Source organism: Abramis brama (genome assembly GCF_963993115.1).
Source record: "Abramis brama genome assembly, chromosome: 8".
Classification (NCBI taxonomy): Eukaryota; Metazoa; Chordata; class Actinopteri; order Cypriniformes; family Leuciscidae; genus Abramis; species Abramis brama.
Genome location: NC_139970.1, coordinates 35230584 through 35254457, shown reverse-complemented (window position 1 = coordinate 35254457; position 23874 = coordinate 35230584). Strand labels below are relative to the sequence as shown.

The following is a 23874-nucleotide window of genomic DNA, read 5'->3' as shown; positions in this document are numbered from 1 at the left end:
CAGACAACTCTTTTAATCTCAGTTTGAGTTTAAATAGTTTGCAAGAATGTGAATATAAACAAAAGGAGGCTATAAAAGCAGAGTAGTGAGTACCCACTTGTTAGCGAACAGCCTTTTTCAAGACACATTAACGCTTAAAAATATCGTGAGTGAAGTATTACTGATATATTTTAGGTTGTAGAATAAAACGTGAAAATATCTTGAGCTTGTGTTAACCACAGACCTTATTTCAAGTATTTAATCAATAAAATTTTAACTAGAACTGTAAAGGTTTGGAACGACACAACAATGACTAAATGCTGACCGAAATTTCATTTTTGGGTGAATTATTATCTTTAACTAAGCAGGAAATGCTGTGTGACATAAGGAAGCAAATGTATCCTCTATCTTCACCTTTCCTAAGCACTGCTCTTCTCGCCAGAAACAACACACTGAGTGAACCACAGAATCCCAAAAGATTCTGCTGATCCCTACTACCTTTCTAGCTTGTTTCAACAACGGTGAGACCATTAAAATGCTAGATGTACCCTAAGCAGTGAGATGGAAACCAACGGAGGGTGAGTGGGCAGCGCCATGGGGCAGAATGCCCTCTCTCTCTCCCCCTTCATCACAGACTTCAGCTCTTCGCTTCCATGGCCCGCGGCAAGAAGGCTGGGTGTAGCTAACGGACGAGCGAGCAGGCTTCCAGTCAACATGTTTCAGCACTTCTAAAGTTTCCTGTTTGAAAGCACTCTGACACCTCTGGAGTATTTGGAGTGAATGCAGCATTTGTAAAAGTGAAAAGTCTAGAAAATGTAACTATATTGGGAAGATGTCTGTGCGGCCACTCGGGTGGGCGATTTCTTGAAAGCCCGGGATGAATGATTAACTAAACAAGAAAATGCATAAGTAAAGCGAGTGGTGTTCATTATAACTGCAAAATCACATCCATATTACTCAACTGACCTAAATTAACAGACTGGAACATGATGTGCATCATCAATATTATGGCACACAAAATAATTATTCAGTTGTTCAATTAAATGCATTTGAAATTAAGAACAGATAACAAGTAAAACTGGCCTTACCAGTGAACTGAGAGCCCTCCACGGGGCCTGGCCTACACCAAGATCATCCAGTATGGAAGAGAATATAGATCTCTCTTCTGCACGATCGATTTGAGGAGGGCTGGTACCCAGAATCTTCACCCCGTTCAGATGCAGGGGCATGGCCAGGTTATTGGGGATCTGCCCACCCACAGATACTATACAGCCTGTGCAGCCCTGTGGAGGGATGGAAAGTCTTTTAATATTTGTAATTTATTCCTGCGATGCAAAGCTGAATTTTCAGAATCCGTTACTCCAGTCTTCAATATCACAAGAAAAGAAATCATTCTAATATGCCGCTTTGATGGTCATTTTAAGAAACATTTATTTATATTATTGCAGTTGAAAACAGCGGTGCAGTGCAGCTTTGTTTCAGAATGATTTTATACAGTATATAGAAACTTCAAAAGAACAGCATTTATTTTGCAGCAACGTAAAGGACTTTACTGTTTACAAAATATCTTACTAACCCCAAACTTTTGAATAGCAACACATAGATGCTAATCCACCAATAATAATGAAAAATAACTATTTAGACAACATTACAGCTCAAATAATGGGCCTCATTCACTAATAATTGTATGGATTATTTATATTTATACTCACAGGAGAACTTCTGATGGAAAATTTCCACCTAATTAATAACATGCGCGTACACACAATGATTTGTTCTTAACCTCGTTTGAACATTAATGAATTTGGAGTATTTTAAATGAGCGACCGCGTTCCCAAGGTTAGTAACTTGCATAAAACACACCAAAACCATGTCCATATAAGGGCTTTCCGCACATTCTTTCCTTTCGCCGCTCTCAGCAAACATGACCCTCTCTAAAAATGTGCTCTCAGCAACAAGATCCTCAATCAATGCCAAGTGTGCCATGCTCAAAACTTAATACAGACCTCTGATTAGCTAGCTGTATATATGCAAATCTGCATCTTGATGCAGAGGAAACTCGCAGTGCTGATGAAATGTATTTAAGATGAAATATGTATACATAAAATTTCATTTGAAATGCGTTCATAATGCCACCCAGGGTATGTGATTTTTGCGTACAAGTGGTTTCAGTTGTTCCTTAATTTTTTTGCAAATTTAGAATCAATTTTAGAACATAGGTTATAGATGAATCTATTATTTGTTTGTGAAAACGTTCTTACGCAGATTCACAAACAAATGTGTGTGTATGCACGGTTAGTGAATGAGGCCCAATGTTTTTTATTTTTAAATGTCAAGTGCATTTTACAATTAGTTTTGACTCTACAATTTAACATGACATATTGTATCTGTCCAAGATCAAAGACTACAAATTCTGATGCTTATGAACTTACAGCTTAGTTCATCCCATAATATGACAGAAAGTTTGTTTTAAGCAAAAAATGTTTTAACCAAAGCACTGATCTGACAGAAATTACTATAATCATTGCTCATTCTTTGCATGAATTCACAATGATTTTCTGTTCCACTCTTTATAGGCATTACTCAATCTAGACTCCTATCCACTGATGTTTTCTCTCTCCCCTTCTTGTTGTTTCAGAGATGAGCTGTGGTCCCAGAAGCTGACCCTGGGACATGACATGGCATTACTTTACGCTCTGATACCTTCTATTAGAAGGTTAGAAAGTATTAGAAGGTATACCTTCTTAATATACCCTCTAATCTCATTCGTTGCATTCCTATGGCAACCACATGTATGCCCACTTCACAATACATATGCCAGCTCCGCATTTCCCTCCAGGTTTCTCAGAGAATGTTAACGTGATGGTAATAAACCGCTACACAGTACCTGGGAATTTATTACAACCTCTGAGCAAAACAACAAACACTTGATCAACCCAAGCTTCTATCACTTTAACTAGCTTATAATGTGTCTGAATGGAAATGTCAATGGCTGTTAGAGATTTTGCATCATCAGTGGCTCTATCTCTATAAAAGGAAATAGAAATGAGCTCACCAAGAACTGCTTAGATGCTCAGAGGCATTTCGTGGTTAGTCTCTTGAGATAATGGCATCTAGGACCAGAGATGTATAAACACGGCATTCATTTTCTCTATAGAGAACATTCCAGCAATAAAATCTCCAGAAGTTGTTAAGTGATGGTATATGATTCTGTAGCTACTAATCAGTGTGATTTCAACTTCTTTAAAAAAAAAAAAAATTTAATTACCAAATTCCTGGTGAAGAACTTCTTGAAGAATGAACAATCACAGAAGTTTGTTACTGTGGAGAGAGAAATTCCATTCCCATAAAACTTTGCAAATTACATAAGTCAGACTTCAGACAAATCTGTATATATAATAGAAACTTATAACAGTAGGGCTGCAAGATTGAAATATGGCAAATAAATCATAATATGAATAATAGCAACAGAAATATTTATACTTTAAAAAGTTTAGAAAAGATAAAAGTTTTAGGTCAACGCAGACAGCAGAGACTAGATTTATGCTCTCATAGCAAACTAGTGTGAGAAGATGAGTCAGCCCAAGGCTCCAAAATAACAAGAAACAATTTCACGAGTTCACACTTGCATCATATTAAACAGAGTAAAGATTATGCGTATTTGGCGTGCTGTCCGGGGGAGGGGCTCTGGGCTCGGAATTTAGCCTGAACCCAGAGTATCCCTAGCCTGGTTCTACCAGACTCTCGTACATTTCATTTGTACAGAGAGTCTGGCCTCTCTCCATTAGTGATGGGTCGTTCGCGAATGAGCCGGATCTAAGAGCCGGCTCTTGTAGGTGAACGACGGGAGCCGGCTCGCATATCTGAAGAGCCGACTCTATTTTTAAAAATATAGCCTATAGAAATTAAATCATTGTGTAGGCTAATAATGAAATAATGAATGATTTTAATTGCATTTAAAATAATTGACTAATTCAAAAACCAACAAAAACATAATTATATAGGCCTAAAGGCGCACACACATTTGTTTCGACTGTCTGATCAGCCTCACATTCTGTTCCTGTCAATCATACACGCGATGTTAACCAATTAAACTGCATGAGGGAGGGCCGAGCAAACTCACACACACACACTAGAGATGCGGATAAACCGCGGATCAGGCGGATGACGTGACGAAAAATAATATTTTAATTAAATTCGGGCGGGTGGCGGTTGAACCAATCAAATGAAAAAAGTTTGCCACTAAGCAAACCTGCAAGCTATGCCCAGCTGTCAGTACTATTGGAGGAGGCCTAAATGTCTCTTAGATGAGACCGCCTGGGCTATTTTGTTATTTTGTTTCGATATTAATTATATTTTAAAACAGCCAATCGTAGCCTACTACCACTGTGGAATATGCATTTAAAAGAGAGACAGATTATGGTCTGATATGACTCAGAAATGACATCGGGCAATTGCAGCGCAAGATGTTCAGAAGAACGCAAGAGCTAAACTTCTACAAGCTCAATAATATCCACATCAAAAAGTAAAAAAAGAAGGTAAGAAAAATAGTCAGTCATAACTTTGCCCATTAATTAGATGTGCAAGGCAAGCAGGCTAGTTTTTGGGTTGTTATGGACAATTACAAATGTGAATATTCACGTTGCACAGTTGTGTGGTGGACTTTCAGCGAGTTAAAACATATATTTTTTAAAGAGCCGTTTGTGAGTCAAAAAGAGCCGGCTCTTTTCAGTGAGCCGAGTCAAACGAGCCGGCTCACGAAAAAGAGCCGGAATGCCCATCACTACTCTCCATTGAGAAACGTTTACTTCCTTGTAGGCGGGTTCTCTGTTGAAGTTCAAAACTATTGGATCCGCCCAGAGTCACTCAGGATCTGCCATAGCCAATCGCTAACGTGTGGTCGTGACGTATGTCATGCGCCGAAACTGGTCGGAAACAACAAGTCCGAATGATCAGAGGATTATGTATGTTTAGAATAAGATGTCTGTCAACGACAGCTACAGGTTTTGTTCATCGAATTTAAGAGTTCAAGGAACAATTGTAAATTCTAAATGTATATTTGACACTCAGTCATTTAATGCAGGTCTGTAGTCACTGTCTCAAACTAAGAGCATGCACAGAGTCCAAATGAAAACAATTCCCCATCGTTAGTACACATTGATGGCCTAAGAAACGAGCGGTGTGTGTGAGAAAACGAACAGTAGCCTATTTATATCGTTTTTACCTCTCTGAGGGCGCGCGCGCATCCTGGTGTGTGACGTGTACGCAGACTGGTGCATAGATATATACACTAGAAGTCGCCTTGTCTACGGCAGTTCATTGGAACGAATGTCTTTAAGGCGACATCTAGTTTACATATCTATGCCGCTGCGGTCGTTTCGGATCTGCCGCAAATGCTGTACAGTGATCACCGTCCAAAATGTCACGGTCATCGTGCACGCCGAGCTGCCCAGCACGAACTCCTAACTTTTCTGCCTCCTTCACTTGGTCCTCTATTAGTGCAACAAGAGGGGAGACGACAACAACTATCGGCTTTGCATCCCTATCGTTCGCCTTAGCTAACTCATTAGCGGAGTGAGCTGGAAAATCAAACTTTTCCCGAACCCCGTGGGGAGGAGGGTCACAACAACATGGCCACCAACAAAACTTAGCAAACGTTGTTCTTGCTCCGGCTTTAACTTCTATATATTCGGCAGTTTTGCAACAACGGACCGAATAGCTTTTCTCACGTCTTTCTCCGCTGCCATTTCTGAACTCCAACTCAAACTGACGCACTACATCAACGCATCGTTCTCAGCCACTCCCTCTGTTCGCTGATTGGTCCTACAAAAAATTGGTTTCTGGAAACCTAAGAATACACAGCAGTCCCAGACGTAGTACTGAAGGAAAATGAAATTGAGCGGAAGTGCGTAGGAGGGCGCAGCCAGGCTAGAGTATCCCCCCCCATTGTTGTAAGAGTAGTTAGTTAGGGATGCTGTTAAACTGTCAGTGAACGGAGGTAAGTTTGCTCTCTCTCTCTCTCTCTCTATATATATATATATTTATTTATGAAAGTCCGCACCAAGGTCCGAACCAAAGTTCATGTTTTGATACATTGTATACATTTGGTTAGTTTTGGTTTGGTTTCACATTGCAATAATGCGAGTGCACTAAAGAACTTTACATAGGCTGCATCTTGACATTGATTGGTTTGTATAAGGACGTGCGTCTGACGTATGAATGAACAGAACAGGCGCATATCGTTGCCACTCTACTTTTATTATTATGGCATTACTCCCAGCAGCACCAACTATACTGGAGGCTAGTTCAAATTCGCCAAATGAACGTCCTCGTTGTGCGAACATTTTATCGTCGCCGACAGGACGTGCGTGCGTGTGTGTGTGTGTGTGTGTGAATCAGCTGGAAGAGACGCTGTGGGTAGGACTGACAGATCTGCACATAAATATTCTTCTTCAGTTGTTTAGGCTAAGCAGGAACCACCGGAACATCCTGTAAATGGTCTGCAAGTCCGAACAATAGCCTACAGTAAATGCTTTCACACTAGAAACGAACCAAACCTTTGTTCAGTTTGATCCGGACCGAGACTACCTCTTTTCGTCGGACCAAATTTCGTTTGTTTGGTCCGGACCGTGGTCCGGGGGAGATTTCACACCTGTAATTTTGATTCGGATCAAACTGAAAAGTCTGAAAATCCGGACCAAACAAGGTAGGTGTGAAAGGGCCTGTGATGATTTCTCATCGAGTGAAAAGCTGTCTCACAATATCGCCATTACGGAGCCTGAGGGTGAAATTAGCATAGAATATCCCACCGCCACATTCACATTGCTTTAAGGTGCCCACCGCCTCCACTGTCTGTTGTTTTGCTGTTTTCATAAAAATAAAAACCATTATAAACTATTGTAAACATCTGCTTTGCTCATCCAGCACGAGTTGCAGTCGCACACAGTGCAGCACGAATCACAGTTCACTGATCACGTGACGATGGCGGAGGGTTCGTTGCACAACAGAGCCTAAACGTCTGATAAATGCCTTATCTTGTGGAATGCACACTCAGCACTGCCGTTCCCTACACACGGAGTACAAGTGATCGCGTGTATATCACATGTGATGAGATATATATCGTCCCCTTCTATCTGACATTTTTGTCAAAATTTAGTTATTCACATATTCTTATTCTGTGACCACTTATTTACATTATGTGATGTTGTTTTTTAAGCTGTGTACATTTTGGAACTTTTTATTTAGAAAATAAAAAAGTTCTTTCTACACAGTCAAATGGAATGCAAAAACTTTAAAGCTCAATATCTCAAAACTGCTCAGAACGCAGATAGAACCTTATAATTCCAAGGGGACGATATATATATATATATATATATATATATAGATACACACACACAATTACAATTTATTTCACACACTTAAAGCATTATATTGCATATCGCATTATTCAACAAGTAATCGCATATCACATTTTTCTTCAATATCATGCAGCCCTTAAAATCCTCGAAAGTCAATAGCTGCATTTGTATTAATGTTATTAACACTATTATCTATCAAATTGTATTTCTGAATCATACTAGTATTTACTGCAGGAGTTGTATGGTGATATGCTATTCTGAACATAACGTGTCTATTTGTCAGTTTTTTAAAAACATTTTTTTGCTTAGAATCAAATGCTGTATGTTTGTGATTCTTTTTGAAAGGCCTATGGAGAAAATGAATGGAAAAACCAATTTCAAGAACCAATACATTATGCAGCTGAAAACATGGGCCATCATTGCATCATCTCTTTTTCGAAATGTGATGACACTTTAAAATACCAGCCCAAGCATTAAAAAATTAATATGCACTGGAAACACATGATCTTGTTTGTATAGCACACTGCGCATAAGCTATGCACTGTGGTGTTAGTCTTGCTGTGATATTCATATTAAGACCATTGGCCCAGTCGGCTCTTGTCAACGGTCACACATTGCTACACATCAAAGAAGAAAATGAGGAATTGCTCACACTCTACAGAGAGTCTGTTGCCGTTTTTTTATAGAAGACATTGCTACTTTTTCCACAGCAAGCATAATGGGGATAAAGTAATACATTTACTCGTATATACTTTCAGACACAAGATAACAGATGAGTTTGAAACATTGTATTAAGCAGGTTCTTTCTTATAAGGCAGGGAACAAAATGGAAGAAAATCTATTTCCACAGTTTGAAGATGGTAGCATACAACCTGATAACAAGATATCAGACTTATTTTTTGGGATATAAGGATGGTGAACAAAAACAGGTTCAGTATAATATGAATGAATTTGCTTCATAGTAAGCTTAAAAATGTCTGTAAAGCATTTTACAGTATTTTTCCCCACAATAATGTCAAAAGATATGCAATTGCTACGTCCACCAAACCAGTGCTTTTATGTTTAACTAAAACATGTACTATTAAAAAATGTTTTCAGAATTGAAATAAAGCTGAAATAAAATGATGAAAAACTTATTTATTTCAGTTAATGGCTCTGTCCCAAATGACACACTTCATAGGTACTTTCGGTTTTGTGCCATTGTAAGTCCACAAGACCGAAAATGGACATGAAGTGTGTCATTTGGGACAGGGCCATTAACTGAAATAAACTGAAAAGTACTAGAATTACTGAGAAAACAAAAATTACAGCTATTTAGAAATATATTTTAAAAAACTAATAAAAAATGGAAAATGGAATGGAATTGGAAAAAAAGCCAATTCAAAATATTAATCAATACTATAATAGTATATAAATACTACTAAAATAGCACAGCACCAAACTTGGCACAGTCCTTCAGTCCGTTCTTTTTTTTTTTATTGTTCTCCCATTCCGTACAATCAAATATATCCCCAAACAAATCCAACCAATCTTTCTAATATCCCTTAATGAAAAATAGATTATTAGTACTCAAACACAACACAATGGTGATTTAACCATGAACCTTTCTTAAAACAGAGCTTTGTCAAGCAGTGCAAGCTAGCACAAATGTCTAGCACAAATGTCTTGACAAAGTTTCCTTTTCTAGATATTTGTTTTTATAAAATGCCAACAACCACAATGATTAAAGGCACATTTTAAATTAACTACATTTATTAGTAATAATAATCGAATACACTGACTTAGCCCATCAATAAGCTTTTTAAATGTGGCTCATCCAATCAGATTTTAGATCACCTATACACTTTATAATAAATGTTTGCACGGCATTTTCAGAAATCGGACCATATCATAACAAATGCCCTTGTCAAACATGAAAGTGAATAATACCTTTCAGTTACCCAAATGCACCAGATGCACGGACTGAACTTTGACCTCTCACCTCCTGCTGTGTGATGTCCAGGATGCGCTCCAGGGTTAACTCCTCAAAGTACAGACGGTCACACTCATCAAAGTCCGTACTGACCGTCTCCGGGTTATGGTTCACCACCACTGTATGCTTGCCCATCTGTCTGAGGGCACGAATGCTTGACACAGCACACCAGTCAAACTCCACACTGCTGCCTATGGGGCAGTAGAGCGAAACACTGCCCTGACCCACTTTTGCACTAATTGCTCATTAAAACTAATGAAGACAATACATGAATGCATTGGTGTAAAGTGAAAACAAAAAAAAACAAAGGATGATTAGGTAAAAAGGAATAGAGCTCACCAATGTGATATGGACCACAACCCACAATCATGATACCATGATCCTTAAAATCCAAGTCATGCTCCTGTTGAAAAGGACAAAGAAATAAGCTTTCCCTTGTTATATAATGTTTCCTTTGTGTACTAAAATCATTAAGAAAAATGATGCTACTGTGGAGAAGCCTAGACAAAACATTTCCTGGCACTTCAATTAAAGACCCTACATAAAGGTTGGACACGCTGGTTTACCTGACCATGGTAAGTGCAATACAAGTAGTTGGTGGCTGCGGGGTATTCAGCAGCCAGTGTATCAATCTGAAAGTGAGCACAAAAGCCATTTATCATGAAGCCAGGTTTATCATAACCACTGGATCTCAATAATAAGAGGATATTTCTGCCAATAGGCTCAAACCTGTTTGACCCAAGGTCGGATGTTGTGGTTGAGCCTCAGCGCCCGAGCTTCTCCCTCTGAGATGTCCAGAGCCTGGCCAACCTGTCGGTCTGAGAAACCATCCCTCTTTGCCTTCAGAAGTAGATCTCTTGGCACTGTGGCGCTGAGGGTGCAAACAGCATTAAGAAACTCAACATGACACAAATGCGCTGACACAAAGTTTTCAGAATGTTAACTATTTAATGTTGCTCTGTACTGCTTGGTTACATAGCGTTTTCTGAGCTGGTTTTTAAATATATTTTGGTAAATGTAATTAAAATCATTAAAGGGAAAATGTTTTTAGGATAAATAGCAAACCGTAGACCTTTGATCATCAGAGAGTTCAAGCTACAGTGTACATGGAAGGAAAGAAAATCTCCTCCAAAAAAAATCTTGCTAAAGATGCTTATTTTTAAATCAATACAACGTTTGAACAAAGATCAAAGGGAAATGGAATCAAAACTGCAGATTTTTCTTTCTTAACATTCATGTTTCATAAGCTCTGCATTGGCATAAAACAATTCAGATAATCACAGCATCTGTTAAACTTTTTGATCTATATTAATGTGAAAAATAGTAGCTCTAAAACATTTTTTAGCTATGTATACAGCAAGCCTTCAAGTGCATATACTGGTCCTGGTTTAAATCTCAGTTTATTAACAAAGCAAAGAGCATTAAAACCAGCATGGGACAGCAGGAGTGTGAGATGGTAGAGTCGCAATGGAAAGAGACAACCAATCCTCACTATCCCACGCACCACATGTGAGACTTTACTTCATACTGCGCTTAAAGAGGTCAGCGCTCACCTGAAATGATCTTTGAGTGTTTAACTACAGTTCATGCTCAAGGAAATGTGGCTATAACTCAAGATGCTGCTGTTCTTGAGCAATGTACTGTCCTATGAAGAACCATAAGCAAGGTTTTACCAGATTCATGTATCAAATAAAATAAAGATCTAGATGTTGGTTATTTTATTAGCCATCTTCTGAGTAAGTTTAAGTGAATTATTAGAATACGACAGAATAAGACCATTAAGATGTTTTACATTGTGCCATTCTTTTTTTCTTTCTTTTTTACAGTTAAGCCTATTTTTCCTTACAAATTCTTATTATGCATAATGCATCCAAAAGTTTTATTTTTGTAATTCTCATTAGATTCTCATTACTTTAATAAATTATATCACATACTATATAAATAATATACACACAATGGCCACTTTATTAGGTACACCTATTCAACTGCTGTTTAACACAAATATTTAATCAGCCAATCAGATGAATTGCAGCAACTCAATGAATTTAGGGATGTAGACATGGTCAAGACTATCTACTGAAGTTCAAACTATGGAAGAAAAGTGATTTAAGTGACTTTGAATGTGGCATGGTTGTTGGTGCCAGACGGGCTGGTCTGAGTATTTCAGAAACTGCTGACCTACTGGGATTTTCACACACAGCCATCTCTGGGGTTTGCAGAGAATTGTAAGAAAAGAAGAAAATATCCAGTGAGCGGCAGGTCTGTGGGCAAAAATGCTGTGTTGATGCCAGAGGTCACAGGAGAATGACCAGACTGGTTTGAGCTGATAGAAAGGCATCAGTAACTCAAATAACCACTCATTACAACTAAGGTCTGCAGAAGAGCATCTCTGAAGGCAACACGTTGAACAGAAGCAGACGGGCTACAGCAGCAGAAGATCACACCGGGTGCCACTCCTGTCAGCTAAGAACAGGAAACTGAGGCTACAATTCACATGGGCTCACCAAAATTGGACAATAGAAGATTGGAGAAATGTTGTCTGGTCTGACGAATCTGGATTTAGATAGTTGGGACAGAATGTGGTGAAAACAACATGAAAGCATGGATCCATCCTGCCTTGTATCAGTGGTTTAGGCTGGTAATGTAATGGTGTGGGGAAATTTTCTTGGCACACTTTGGGGCCCTAAGTACCAATTACGCATCGTTTAAACACCACAGCCAACCTGAGTATTATAACTGATCATGTCCATCCCTTTATGACCACAGTGTACCTTTCTTCTGATGGCTACTTCCATCTGGATAACACGCACCATGTCAAAAAGCTCAAATCATCTTAAACAAATCATCTTAAACATGTTTTCTTGAACATGGCAATGAGTTCACTATAATCAAATGTCATCAACAGTCACCAGATCTCAATCCAATAGAGAACCTTTGGGATGTGTTGGAACGGGAGATTCACATCATGGATGTGCAGCCAACAAATCAGCAGCAACTGCGTGATCAGATGCAATACAACTATCATGTCGATACGGACCAAAATCTCTAAAAGAATATTTCCAGCACCTTGTTGAATTTATGCCACAAGAATTAAGGCAGTTCTGAAGGTAAAAGGGGGTCCAGAAGGTGTACCTAATAAACTTAGTGAGTATGAGTGTATAATTCCAGTGATTAATACACTAATGAGAATTACTTTTTTGCATTCCAATAATGAGAATATGTTGTGAGATTAGTTAATAATTTATGTTATATAATGTCACAATTTAAAAACAAAAATTAATAAAATAATTAAAATAAAAGGTGCTAAAAATTCAATTGTCACTTTATAGATAGATGACTATAAAGTGACAATTGATATTAGATAGATTTTATTAGATAGATTTATTTCTGTCTGTTAATATCAGTTATGAGCGTCCGAATGTGACTGTTAATCTCTCTCACCTGTTATACTGACCCAGGTGCTGCTCCATCTCAGTGATGTGCCTCAGTTTGTGCAGGAACCATTTGTCTATGGCAGTGAGGTCATGGATCTGATCAACGGTCACACCACTGTGCAAGGCCTTGAGAAACAAAACAATCAACATAATGTCTAAAATCAGCAGGCGATACTATAAATGCCATGAACATAAACAGGCTTTTCTAATAAATGATGGCGATCTACAAGAAATTGTTGGGTCATTGTTAAATGAGAAATAATGGCTCTTGATTGTTGGCTGTTAGCCTGCAGTGTCCCTTGAATACAGAGCAGAGCCCAATGAGCTGTAACTCGCTGTTGCCGAAGCGCTGTGACGGGGATGGGGGTCCTGGCCAATCAGGACACAGCACTTAATAGCCTGTCTGCTTAATAGGAGGCATAACCTGCTCTGAATGAAATTATGTGCCTGGAGACTAACATCAAACTCTAGTGCCACAAAAGCGAGACCAACCTTGAGAGTTATTGATGACTCGTGTCTTGACAGGATTTGGCCTATTATTCCTTAATAAATCTGCCAGCATCGATGCGTTCATTTGACACTCACATAACACGATTTTTGATGAGAAGTTGGTTGGTTTCTCTTTAGGCAGCCAGGTAATTTTCCTTTTTAATGAACGTCCATTTTAAACAGAGCAGTTTTGTATCATCCTAAAGGGGTTTATTTTGCAATAATGACCGGCTGACTACAGTACTACATTACCCTAGTACTGCACAGCTACTTACAAGACAAGTAAATAAACAGGCACAAAACATTGATTTAAACTGAAACAGGAAAAGGAGAGGAAAGAGATCGCCGAGAGCAACAAGAAACCAGGAAATTGGTGGCAAGTGACAATAAGTCAATTACACATTTTAATGGACATCATACAAAAATAATTGACCACATAATGAGGTGACTGACCAATCACAGTCAAGGATTCTATATAATAATTCTTTAAAACTAAGGTTTAGTTAAATAACCTATGGAAATATATAACTACCCTAACTTTTTTTGCCATTTTCTTTGTCTTGAGAATCAACTCTGATAAATATATTATAGTTAACTTTTAAATCGGTTTCAAAAGTACAATACAATTTAATCATTTTTTATTCAATAATTTTAGCTGAAACAGGACACAGAATTGCATTATAAAATTATTAAATCATATACACAACCGTTCAAAAGTTTGGAATTGGGAAGATTTTGTTATGTTTTTGAAAGAAGTCTCACCATTTGATTTGATTTTATTAAAAAAACAGTAAATAACAGTAATATTGTAAAATATTACAATTTAAAATAACTTTTTTATATGTGATTTTATTTAAAAATGTAATTTATGCAGAATTTTCAGCATCATTACTCCAGTCTTCAGTGTCACATGATCCTTCAGAAACCATTCTAATATGCTGATTTGGTGCTCAAGAAACATTTTGTGTTATAATCAATGTTGAAAACAGTTGTGCTGTTTAATACTTTTGTGGAAACTATGACACTTTTTTTTTCCAGGACACTTTGATTAATATAAAGTTCAAAAGAATGTAATTTGACATAAATTGACAAATCTTTTGCAACATTATAAAAGTATTAATTAGTATTTTCAATGTAATGCATTCTTTGTTGGATAAAAAAAAAAACTTACTAGCCCCAATATAACCTGGACACAAAGATTTAGGACTGATGTGAAAACTGTTGTCTCATTCACTCATAAATCATGAGTCTAAGTTAAACATGGCTGTCATATTGAGTTGAGCACAATCAGAATCTATCATCTAGACTGTAATGCACATCTCTTAATGCTCTGAGTCACAAACCTGGGCGAGGGAGAAGATACGAGTACTTGAAGGCATGGAAAACTCTCGCTGCGTGTCGTGCTGCTCTGCCCATGCTCTTTTCAGAGGCAGACGTGGTACAAAGCCGTCCACTGAGGGGTGGCACATTCGCAAAGCCTTCTGGATGCTCTCCTCGAAGGTTCGGCCAACTGCCATGACCTGTGAGGGGAGGAAATAAGAGGAAAGAATGGAGACGGGAGCCTTTTTTTTGCCTATTTCTGTAAATCAACAGCACTGAATTAACTGTGATACGGATTTAAATGAAATTGGCAATAAAGAATTAAAATCCTAATTCGGTCTTGGATTAGTTTTAATCTGTGCTAGAAAGCAACAGTGTTCGATTGCCATGACAACTGCTGCACCTCTCCAACACTCTTCATGGCACTGCCGATCTCCCGAGACATCCCTTGGAAGCGGTCCAGATCCCAGCGAGGGATTTTGGTGACAATGTAATCCAAACTGGGCTCAAAACAGGCCGTGGTCTGCTCCGATACTGCATTCTTTATGTCCGGCAGAGGAATGCCCAGAGCTAGTTTAGCAGCTACAAATGCTAGTGGGTACCTAATGAGAAAGGGTCAGAAAGCCGCCATGTCATATAATGGATAACATTATCTACAATAATAGAACAATAGTAACTTATAAAGTTCATCAGACTCTAAAATTACATCTTTTAAAATCTCAATTGTTTCTCCTAAACAGCAATGAAATTTTGCAGAGAGCAAATTGTGACTGAGACCCCAGTAATTTCACATGCGTCTCCTCTAGCATTTCAAAAAAATCTCAGCAGTGTCCCAAACCGTGTTCAGATTTGTCAATATAGCAAAGTCTGCAAAACTGCCAATGATCAAACTATTTAAGCTGTGATATCCATATATAACATCAATTATCTTACTTCTCCTAATGAATTTAAGGAGAAACATCTGAGAAAGTTGATTTTAATAAATTAAAATTACTTAATTTTTCCTATTGGAATTTAGAAAAAAGTAATAAACCTAGACCTTAACATGATTTAAATAACAATGCTTTCCAAAAATCCCTCCATAATGATTTTCCGAAGAAAAGAAAAAAAAAATAATAATAGCCCCACATGGTATTAAAACTATTTTTGCCTCTTCACACTAATCTTTTTATAAGACAACAAAATCTGTTCTGTTTATTCCACACAATTGTGGCATCAATGCTTTCAAAATATATAGATTAATTTCACACTGAACAGACAGAGTGGTGGGTGGGTGTTTTTTAGAGTCTGGCTGTCAACATACATAGAACTTTGGCTGCAGTCAGTTCTCAATATTTTGGTGACAAAAAAACACTCAAAACTAAAGACAGTGTGAAACTGACACCTTCAGTTGATCACAGGGAAACGTCTGTTTCTCAGGTAAATTTGAACCAAGCCAAAGCAATTTACACTCTTAAATCCGTACCATACAGCATTAAATAAACTCAAATACAACACAGAGAGGTGCCTAAAGACATACGGTAACTAACTGTGGCTATACGGTGGCTACCCATAAAGCAGCATTTATGCTTATATTCTTTAAAAAATATGGATGTATTATTAAATAATTCTTTGGTGTGCAGATCTCACCCTGTAGCTTTGGACGCCAGTGCTGAGCTTCTGGAGAGGCGGGCATTCACCTCAATGATACAGTACTCCAGAGAGGACGGATTCAGGGCATACTGGATATTACACTCTCCCACAATGCCTAGATGACGCACCACCTTAATAGCGGTCTCTCTCAGCATGTGGTACTCCTCATTGGACAGAGTCTGGCTGGGTGCAACCACAATGGAGTCACCTTTGAGATGACCAGAAAGGGCTATTAACTGAAGCGCTTGAGGATTTTCAATGCATATGATGTGACTGGTGTTTAAATTAAAATGTCTTTAAGGTTTATGAATATGGACTAGTGTATGCTGGGGTCAATGACAAACAAGGACGTATGAGGAGAAAAAGTATTTTTAAAATCTAGTTCAACATGCATATGACTACCAATTATTAAAAATGTAATCTTCAATAAAAAAGATTTAAGAGATCATATTCATTCTCAAAAAGTTTGCAACCATTGAGGTAAAATGTAATAAAATATTTTCCTTACACCCAGAATACATGCAAGTTTTGAAAATATTGATCAAAGAAAACAATTCATTCTTTACATATTTCGTAATTTTTTCAATTATCAATATCATAGGTGTTTGACCAATTTGAAAGCCTAAACTAACCTATATTATTCTATTAAAACACGCAATATTGAAATATTTCAATAAACAGTATATATATATATATATATATATATATATATATATATACTTTTTAATTTATATATATAAAATATTATTTATACTTTTTAATTTTATATATATATATATATATATATATACAGTACCAGTCAAAAGTTTGGAAACACTTCTATTTTTAATGCTTTTGAAAGAAGTCTCTTATGCTCATCAAGCCTGCAGTTAAAAAACAAACAAACAAAAAAAAAAAAACAGTAATATTATGAAATATTATTACAATTTAAAATAATGGTTCTCTTTTTTAATATACTTTAAAATGTCATTTATTTTTGTGATGCAAAGCTGAATTTTCATCAGCAAGTACTCCAGTCTTTGATGTCTTATGATCCTTCAGAAATCATTATAATATGCTGATTTATGATCAATGTTGGAAACAGTTGTGCTGCTTAATATTTTTTTATAACCTGAGATACTTTTTTCAGGATTATTTGATGAATAAAAAGTTAAAAAGAACTGTATTTATTTAGAATAGAAATCTTTTGTAACAATATACACTACCGTTCAAAAGTTTGGGAACAATAACTATTTTTTTTTAAAGAAATTAGTACTTTAATTCAACAAGGATACGTTAAATTGATAAAAGGTGATGGTAACGATTTATATTGTTAGAAATGTTTTTATTTTGAATAAATGCTGTTTTTATGAATAAATGCTGTTAACGTTTTACTCATCAATGAATCCTGAAAAAAGTATTCCAAAAAAATATATTAAACAGCACAACTGTTTCCATCATTGATAATAACTGAGTATCAAATTATCATATTAGAATGATTTCTGAAGGATCATAAGAAACCAAAGACTGGAGTACTTGCTGATGAAAATTCAGCTTTGCATCACAAAAATAAATTACATTTTAAAGTATATTAAAAAAGAGAACCGTTATTTTAAATTGTAATAATATTTCATAATATTACTGTTTTTTTGGGGGTTTTTTGTTTTTAACTGCAGGCTTGATGAGCATAAGAGACTTCTTGCAAAAGCATTAAAAATAGTAGTGTTTCCAAACTTTTGACTGGTACTGTATATATATATAAAATAATAAAAAATTAGGCAAAACTACTATTTTTAATAAAAAAATGTGTGTCTCGTCACTGAAACATATACATAAAAGATTTTATTCTACATGTGGTACCTGTGTGGATGCCCAGAGGGTCAAAGTTCTCCATATTGCAGACAGTGACACAGTTATCAGCGACATCTCTCACCACCTCATATTCCACTTCCTTCCAGCCCAGCAGGGACTTTTCCACCAGGATCTGCCTGCTCATGGCCAGGGCCTGTAACAGAACAGAGTAAAAGAATGAAAGGACTTAACCCACTTTCATCATGCCAAACCATCTAGAAAGCGTCCATATCATAGGGAATCAAAATTTCATTGATCTTCTTGAGATAAAAGAGTGTACTATGAATGAACACATACCGTAACTTTCAGAACTCATACTTCATACCCAGTAAAAAAAGGCTATTTATTAAGACCCTAAGCTGCAAAAATGTAGGTTTATTGATGCATGAAGCATTTGAAAAATATATTGGACCTGACAGCAAACCCAAAGCAGACATATATTTTGAAACATATTTAAATAGGAGAAATCATCAAAAAATTATCAACAAAAAATATTTGGCACAAAAAAAAAACATTATTAGTGGACATTGGGGGAAAAACTAAAAGAAAAGAAAAATATACAACATGACCTCTTAAATCAAATATGAAACAATCTTTAAAAAAATCTCTCTGTTCAGGAGCAAAAATTCAGCAATTTTTACACTATAATTGATCATAAAGCAGATAATATTTAAATTCAGAGCATCAACATGAATAGAAATAATTAGCATCATGCTGTGTGATGTTTTACAGTGCTTACCTTGCGAGCGGTGTCCTCTAGCTTCTCTCTATTAGCACACAGGCCTGAACCCAGGCCACCCAGGGCATAAGCTGATCTCAGCATGACTGGGTAGCCAATCTCCTCTGCTGCCTTCAAGGCATCTGCCACCTTCCAGACAAAAAGGATCATAATCACAGACAAATATCTACTCAAACAGTGTCCAACTGTAGCATTTACTTTGAAAAGTTTCTCTGAAACCTCAAATAAGACAGCATCACAACTTTGAGCAGTACCACATTTTCCATCTCACCGTTTTAACAGCAATACTGGGAGCAATCTTTTCGTTGATCTCCATTAGTTTATCTGAAAAGAGTTGCCGATCCTCAGTGGCCATGATGGACTCCACAGGTGTGCCCAAAACCTGCACTCCATACTTCTGCAGGACGCCACTCTGAAAGAGCTCCACACCTGGGACAACGGACATGAACATAATGTACCATCAATCAATCCTTTCAGTCCTGTTAAATTCGGTAAAGTGTAATGCTGATTGCTCACCGCAGTTGAGAGCCGTCTGTCCACCCATGGAGAGCAGGATGCCGTCGGGTCGCTCTACTCTGATCACCTCTGACACAAATTGAGGAGTGACGGGCAGGAAGTACACAGTGTCTGCCTGCTTGGTGCCAACCTCGTTAGTTTGTACAGAGGCAATGTTGGGGTTAATCAAAACTGTTTGCAAGTTTTCCTCCTGTAGACAGAAACAAGAAACACTGCTGTGAGAAAGAACACCTGTACTGTTGTTTCAGCTAGGTCAGTGGTTCTCAAACTGTGATACTCTGGAAATGTACAACTCTTTAATAAAATTAATTTATTATTTTTATTATTAATATTTACAATCCTAGACACACACATGCTAAAACTAACATGATTAAAAATTATTTTCTGTAATTGAAATTAAATATGAATTAAAATATTACTCAAACAAAAAATTTAAATGTTGCCTTGACATCTAACTGAAATAATTTTAAGTTGAAGTACTAAAATTACTAAAACAAATACAAATACATTTTATTAAATAGAACGATTAAACAAGTCTAATAAAATAAATGACAAGATCACATTACTCAAACTGAAACTAAAAAGCACAAAATTGCCCAAACTGAAACTAAAAATAAAATAGAAAAAAATCAAAAAGGTGGTACTTGGATGGTCTGACTTGGTACTTGGCCTGAAAGGTCTGAAAAGGACTGAACTAGGTCACTGCAAAAAGGTAGAACCCGCAAAAATAAACAAAACAGCTCACCTTCATTGCTTTGACAGCCTGGGATCCTGAGTAGTCAAACTCTCCAGCCTGACCAATGGACAGGCCTCCAGACCCCAGCACCAGAACTTTGGATACCTGGATAAAACAAGGACAACAAACAAGTGTCTGTTTCTGTACTGTACTCAACACAACGTGACGGCAGAGAGGACTTCCAACTTATGTAGTTTGTCTCCCCCACCTGGATTCTCTGAGGAACAGCAGGTTTCTTTGGCATCACAGATGCGATGCTCCCCTCCTTCCCCTTCCTTATCAGAGAGATGAAAGCATCAAACAGGAACTATAAAAGATAATTGAAGAAAGTGTTCAAGTACACTGGCTGGTTTTTAATGAAATAATCAGCACCCCGCTGTGTAGGGCAGTCATGTATAAATCCCTATGGAGGATTCAACACAACATGATCAAGAGAGGACATTCAGCCATGAAAAACAAAAAGATCAGACTCTTCACAATCCTCTGACAGTGCTGCGGTACCTCTGTGTCTGTGGGTCCTCCCTTGGCCTCAGGGTGAAACTGCGCTGTGAACACTGGCTTGGTATTATGCATAATACCCTGGAAGAGTAGAAGAGAAAACAGTGTTCGGAGTTAACCTAAATTCCTCTAAAAGCAAAACGAAAGGTTTTTACAAATATGAATATTTTCTATAAGAGTTCATTATCAATAAAGACAGACGCTATAGTAGTCAAACCAATGAGGAGGTGTTACTTTAAAGGAGATCAACCACAGAAGCGAAATGCATCACTAAAAAACCTTCCAGCCACTTTTAATTAATTTTTCCACAGTCAGTCACAGTTAAAGTGATAGATCATCCAACAATGACAACATTTTTGAGTCTGACAGAAAGACTCCCCTTTACTTTCATTATATGGAAAAAATCATATTTTCACTCATGCTTTTCATTTCATATTTTCATATTTTCATTTCACTCAAGAGAGAAGGTTAAACAGGTTTGAAACGACATAAGGATGAAGAAAGGATGACAGAATTTAAATAGTTTTGGGTGAAGCATCCCTTTTAGGTTAAATCCAGCAACACAGACCTCATTGGTTCCATCATTTGCATTGGTGAAGAGAGGACGCCAGCCTGGAGGTAGAGACTCGCTGTCTATGCCATACCCATGATTCTGAGCTGTGATGAAAGCTTGGCCCGTCATCACGTTCACAACTGGCTGGTTTTGGCCTCTGCAAAAAAATCTTTTTAATTAGTCTAAGGTTAGAAATGACAAAAGTTATGCTTTCTCTTCTTCTGCCATGGTATTTTTTGCCTTGTATTCCATTTCCAGACCCACATGAAATCAAATTTGACAGTAAATGAGGGTCTATGTACCAGATAGCAGATGATAATAATAATAATAATAATAATAATTAGTACCTGTTTCCCATTGGTAGTTTATAAGACTGTGCACCAGCTGCCAGAGCTGTGATTTGATTCCCCATACAAATACCAAACACTGGCTGAGGACGGTCACTTTCCAGCACCTGAAGGTCAATATGATGGCGGGATGAAAGATGAACAGTGACAATTTATTCATTTTCAAATTCCCATATTAGTTTACATAGCTGAACTTAATATTTTTTTCACTTGTTTTCTAATATAAATGTTTTCTGTTTGTAGACTACTTTACTTCTGTAATGTAACATATTTCCAAGAAAAACAGCACATTAAATGAAAAAATACCAATGTGGCCTAATTGATGTCAGCAGAAAATGAAAGTTGTTTCAGATGAATGATTCCAAATGAATTGTTCAAAACAATGAGAATATTATCTATCATACCTTGCGAACATTTTGAATCAAGGTCTTTGCCAGTGAAGGATCTCCTGGGCCGTTGGAAATGAAGAGACCGTCATACTCCAAACTCATCAGGTCTTGGTCCCATGGCACTAAATGCACCTCTGCTCCATGCTATGATATAAAAATGAAAATATTTGAAATATGATTAGCTATAATGTATATTGCTTCCACAGAAGAAGACCACAGCCAAAATCACCTACCTTGACAAGTAGTCTTATAATATTGTGCTTGATTCCACAGTCAACAGCAACCACTTTGATTGGGTTACCTTTCCCAAACACTTGAATATCCTTAAAGCAGGAAGAGACATGGTGAACACTCACTGAAAATGCAGTGACAGCAATTTGATCGAGTATGCACGTTACCTTGGTAGAGACCTCAGCCACTAGATTCCGTTGGTTAGGGTCTGTGATCTCCACTTGCTGACCATCAAATTCAATCTTACCCAAAACGGTACCCTTATTAGAGGAAATAAATAGGAACCTTCAGAATGTATTTAGGACAAACTGTGCATACTTCAAAGTTGTGTAAATTCTGACCTTGTCTCTAATGATCTTTGTCAGCATCCTGGTATCTATCCCAAAAAGTGCCGGCACCTGCAAGTAAAAAAAAAAAAAAAAAAAACGCTTTAAATACTGTATGTAAGTAGAAGTAGAATATCTGGAAACACACCTTCTCCTCTTGAAGCCACTGTGCCAGTGATTTTACAGAGTTCCAGTGACTGTACTCATGACTGTAGTCCTGAACCAGCAATCCTGACACCTTCGAACAACAAATACATGGAAAAAAACAATCACGACTGCAGATAAGGGTAGAATATATATTAACATTTATGCATTTGGCTGACAATTTTATCCAAAAATGACTTATACTGCATTCAAGGTATATATTCTATCAGTTTGTGTATTCCCTAATAATCAAATGCATGTTTTTCGCATTGCTAGTACTGTACGAGCTGCACAGCTCACCTGAATGCGATCAGACTCCACATTTTTCTTCAGTCCCAGTTCATCCAGCTCCTGTGTGTTGGGAACACCATAGTTTCCCACAATGGGGTAAGTGAGGGTCAGGATCTGCCCTCTGTAACTGGGGTCTGTCAGAGCTTCGGGATAGCTGGAGAGATGATAAACACACTTTAAGATGCTTAAAGTCAGCATCAAACTAAACTTGCTATAGTCTTTTCTTCCCTATTGTGACGTTTATCCAAGTGAAATGGCTTCTGGAACAAGGAACAAGGAAAAAATGTAAGGCGGGATCATTGTGGTTTGCTATTGTTGCGATCTCAATGTTCGCCCTCATGCCGAAAAACACGTCAAGAGGGAGGTGAGGTTATTTTGATTAAAGATTACAAGGGCACATGAATTTAAAAAGAAATAATGTGCATAGATAAATCATTTATAATAAATACTGTAATCATATACTCTAAAAATACAAGAATTGTCCATTTTGATTGCATGGTGACTTAAAGCTAATGACAGTAACCTCATATTATTGACTTGACAAAGTAACTGGTTGATTACATGAGTGTTGCCACTGATTGGTTATCTGTTTCTTTTGCACTTTTCCACAGCTGCCAAAACACTATATTAATGCATGACCATATTCAGAGGGTCCCTTCTTACCCAACTAGTCCTGTGTTGAAGACCAGCTCTCCAGCTGCAGATTGATCATGACCAAAGGAGTATCCCTTTATCTTGGTCCCATCTTCAAGCACCAGGTGTGCAGTCTGAGTCTGGACATTAGACTAAATTTAGGCAACAAATGCGTCTGAGGCAAGAAATTCATGATGTGCAACGTGACTCAAAATTTGAGGCAGGATTTTTGACTGTCATGCCACAGTTAATTTTTCACAAAAGCTTTCTTACATCATATCATGTAAATTAATGCGCTCAACCAATTAACTCAAAGATAACACACCTTAAAGCTGAGCAACCTCGTTGATGTTCTCCAGTTGCGCCATCCCAGCCTCAGTGATTTGGCAACTCCACAGACAGTTAAGATTTTTGACATATTCTGTCCAGAAATGTGGTTTTCTCCTTACAATATGCG

The 23874-nt window shown here is 37.3% G+C and overlaps 1 protein-coding gene across 1 annotated transcript in view; it reads right to left on the bottom strand.

The window, feature by feature from the left end:
• cps1 (carbamoyl-phosphate synthase 1, mitochondrial) overlaps positions 1-23874 on the bottom strand; it is a 49026-nt gene extending 25152 nt beyond the window's left edge. Inside the window, 26 exon segments of the mRNA XM_084121343.1 lie at positions 1068-1262; positions 9319-9500; positions 9649-9712; positions 9876-9941; positions 10039-10180; positions 12751-12869; positions 14576-14752; positions 14956-15154; positions 16182-16392; positions 18024-18168; positions 18754-18882; positions 19025-19182; positions 19270-19459; positions 20015-20110; positions 20214-20312; positions 20507-20584; positions 21072-21213; positions 21404-21510; positions 21808-21936; positions 22026-22115; positions 22191-22283; positions 22365-22421; positions 22498-22578; positions 22788-22938; positions 23448-23569; positions 23743-23874. Of these exon segments, the coding sequence (XP_083977469.1) occupies positions 1068-1262; positions 9319-9500; positions 9649-9712; positions 9876-9941; positions 10039-10180; positions 12751-12869; positions 14576-14752; positions 14956-15154; positions 16182-16392; positions 18024-18168; positions 18754-18882; positions 19025-19182; positions 19270-19459; positions 20015-20110; positions 20214-20312; positions 20507-20584; positions 21072-21213; positions 21404-21510; positions 21808-21936; positions 22026-22115; positions 22191-22283; positions 22365-22421; positions 22498-22578; positions 22788-22938; positions 23448-23569; positions 23743-23835 (3315 nt within the window). The 5' untranslated portion in view covers positions 23836-23874.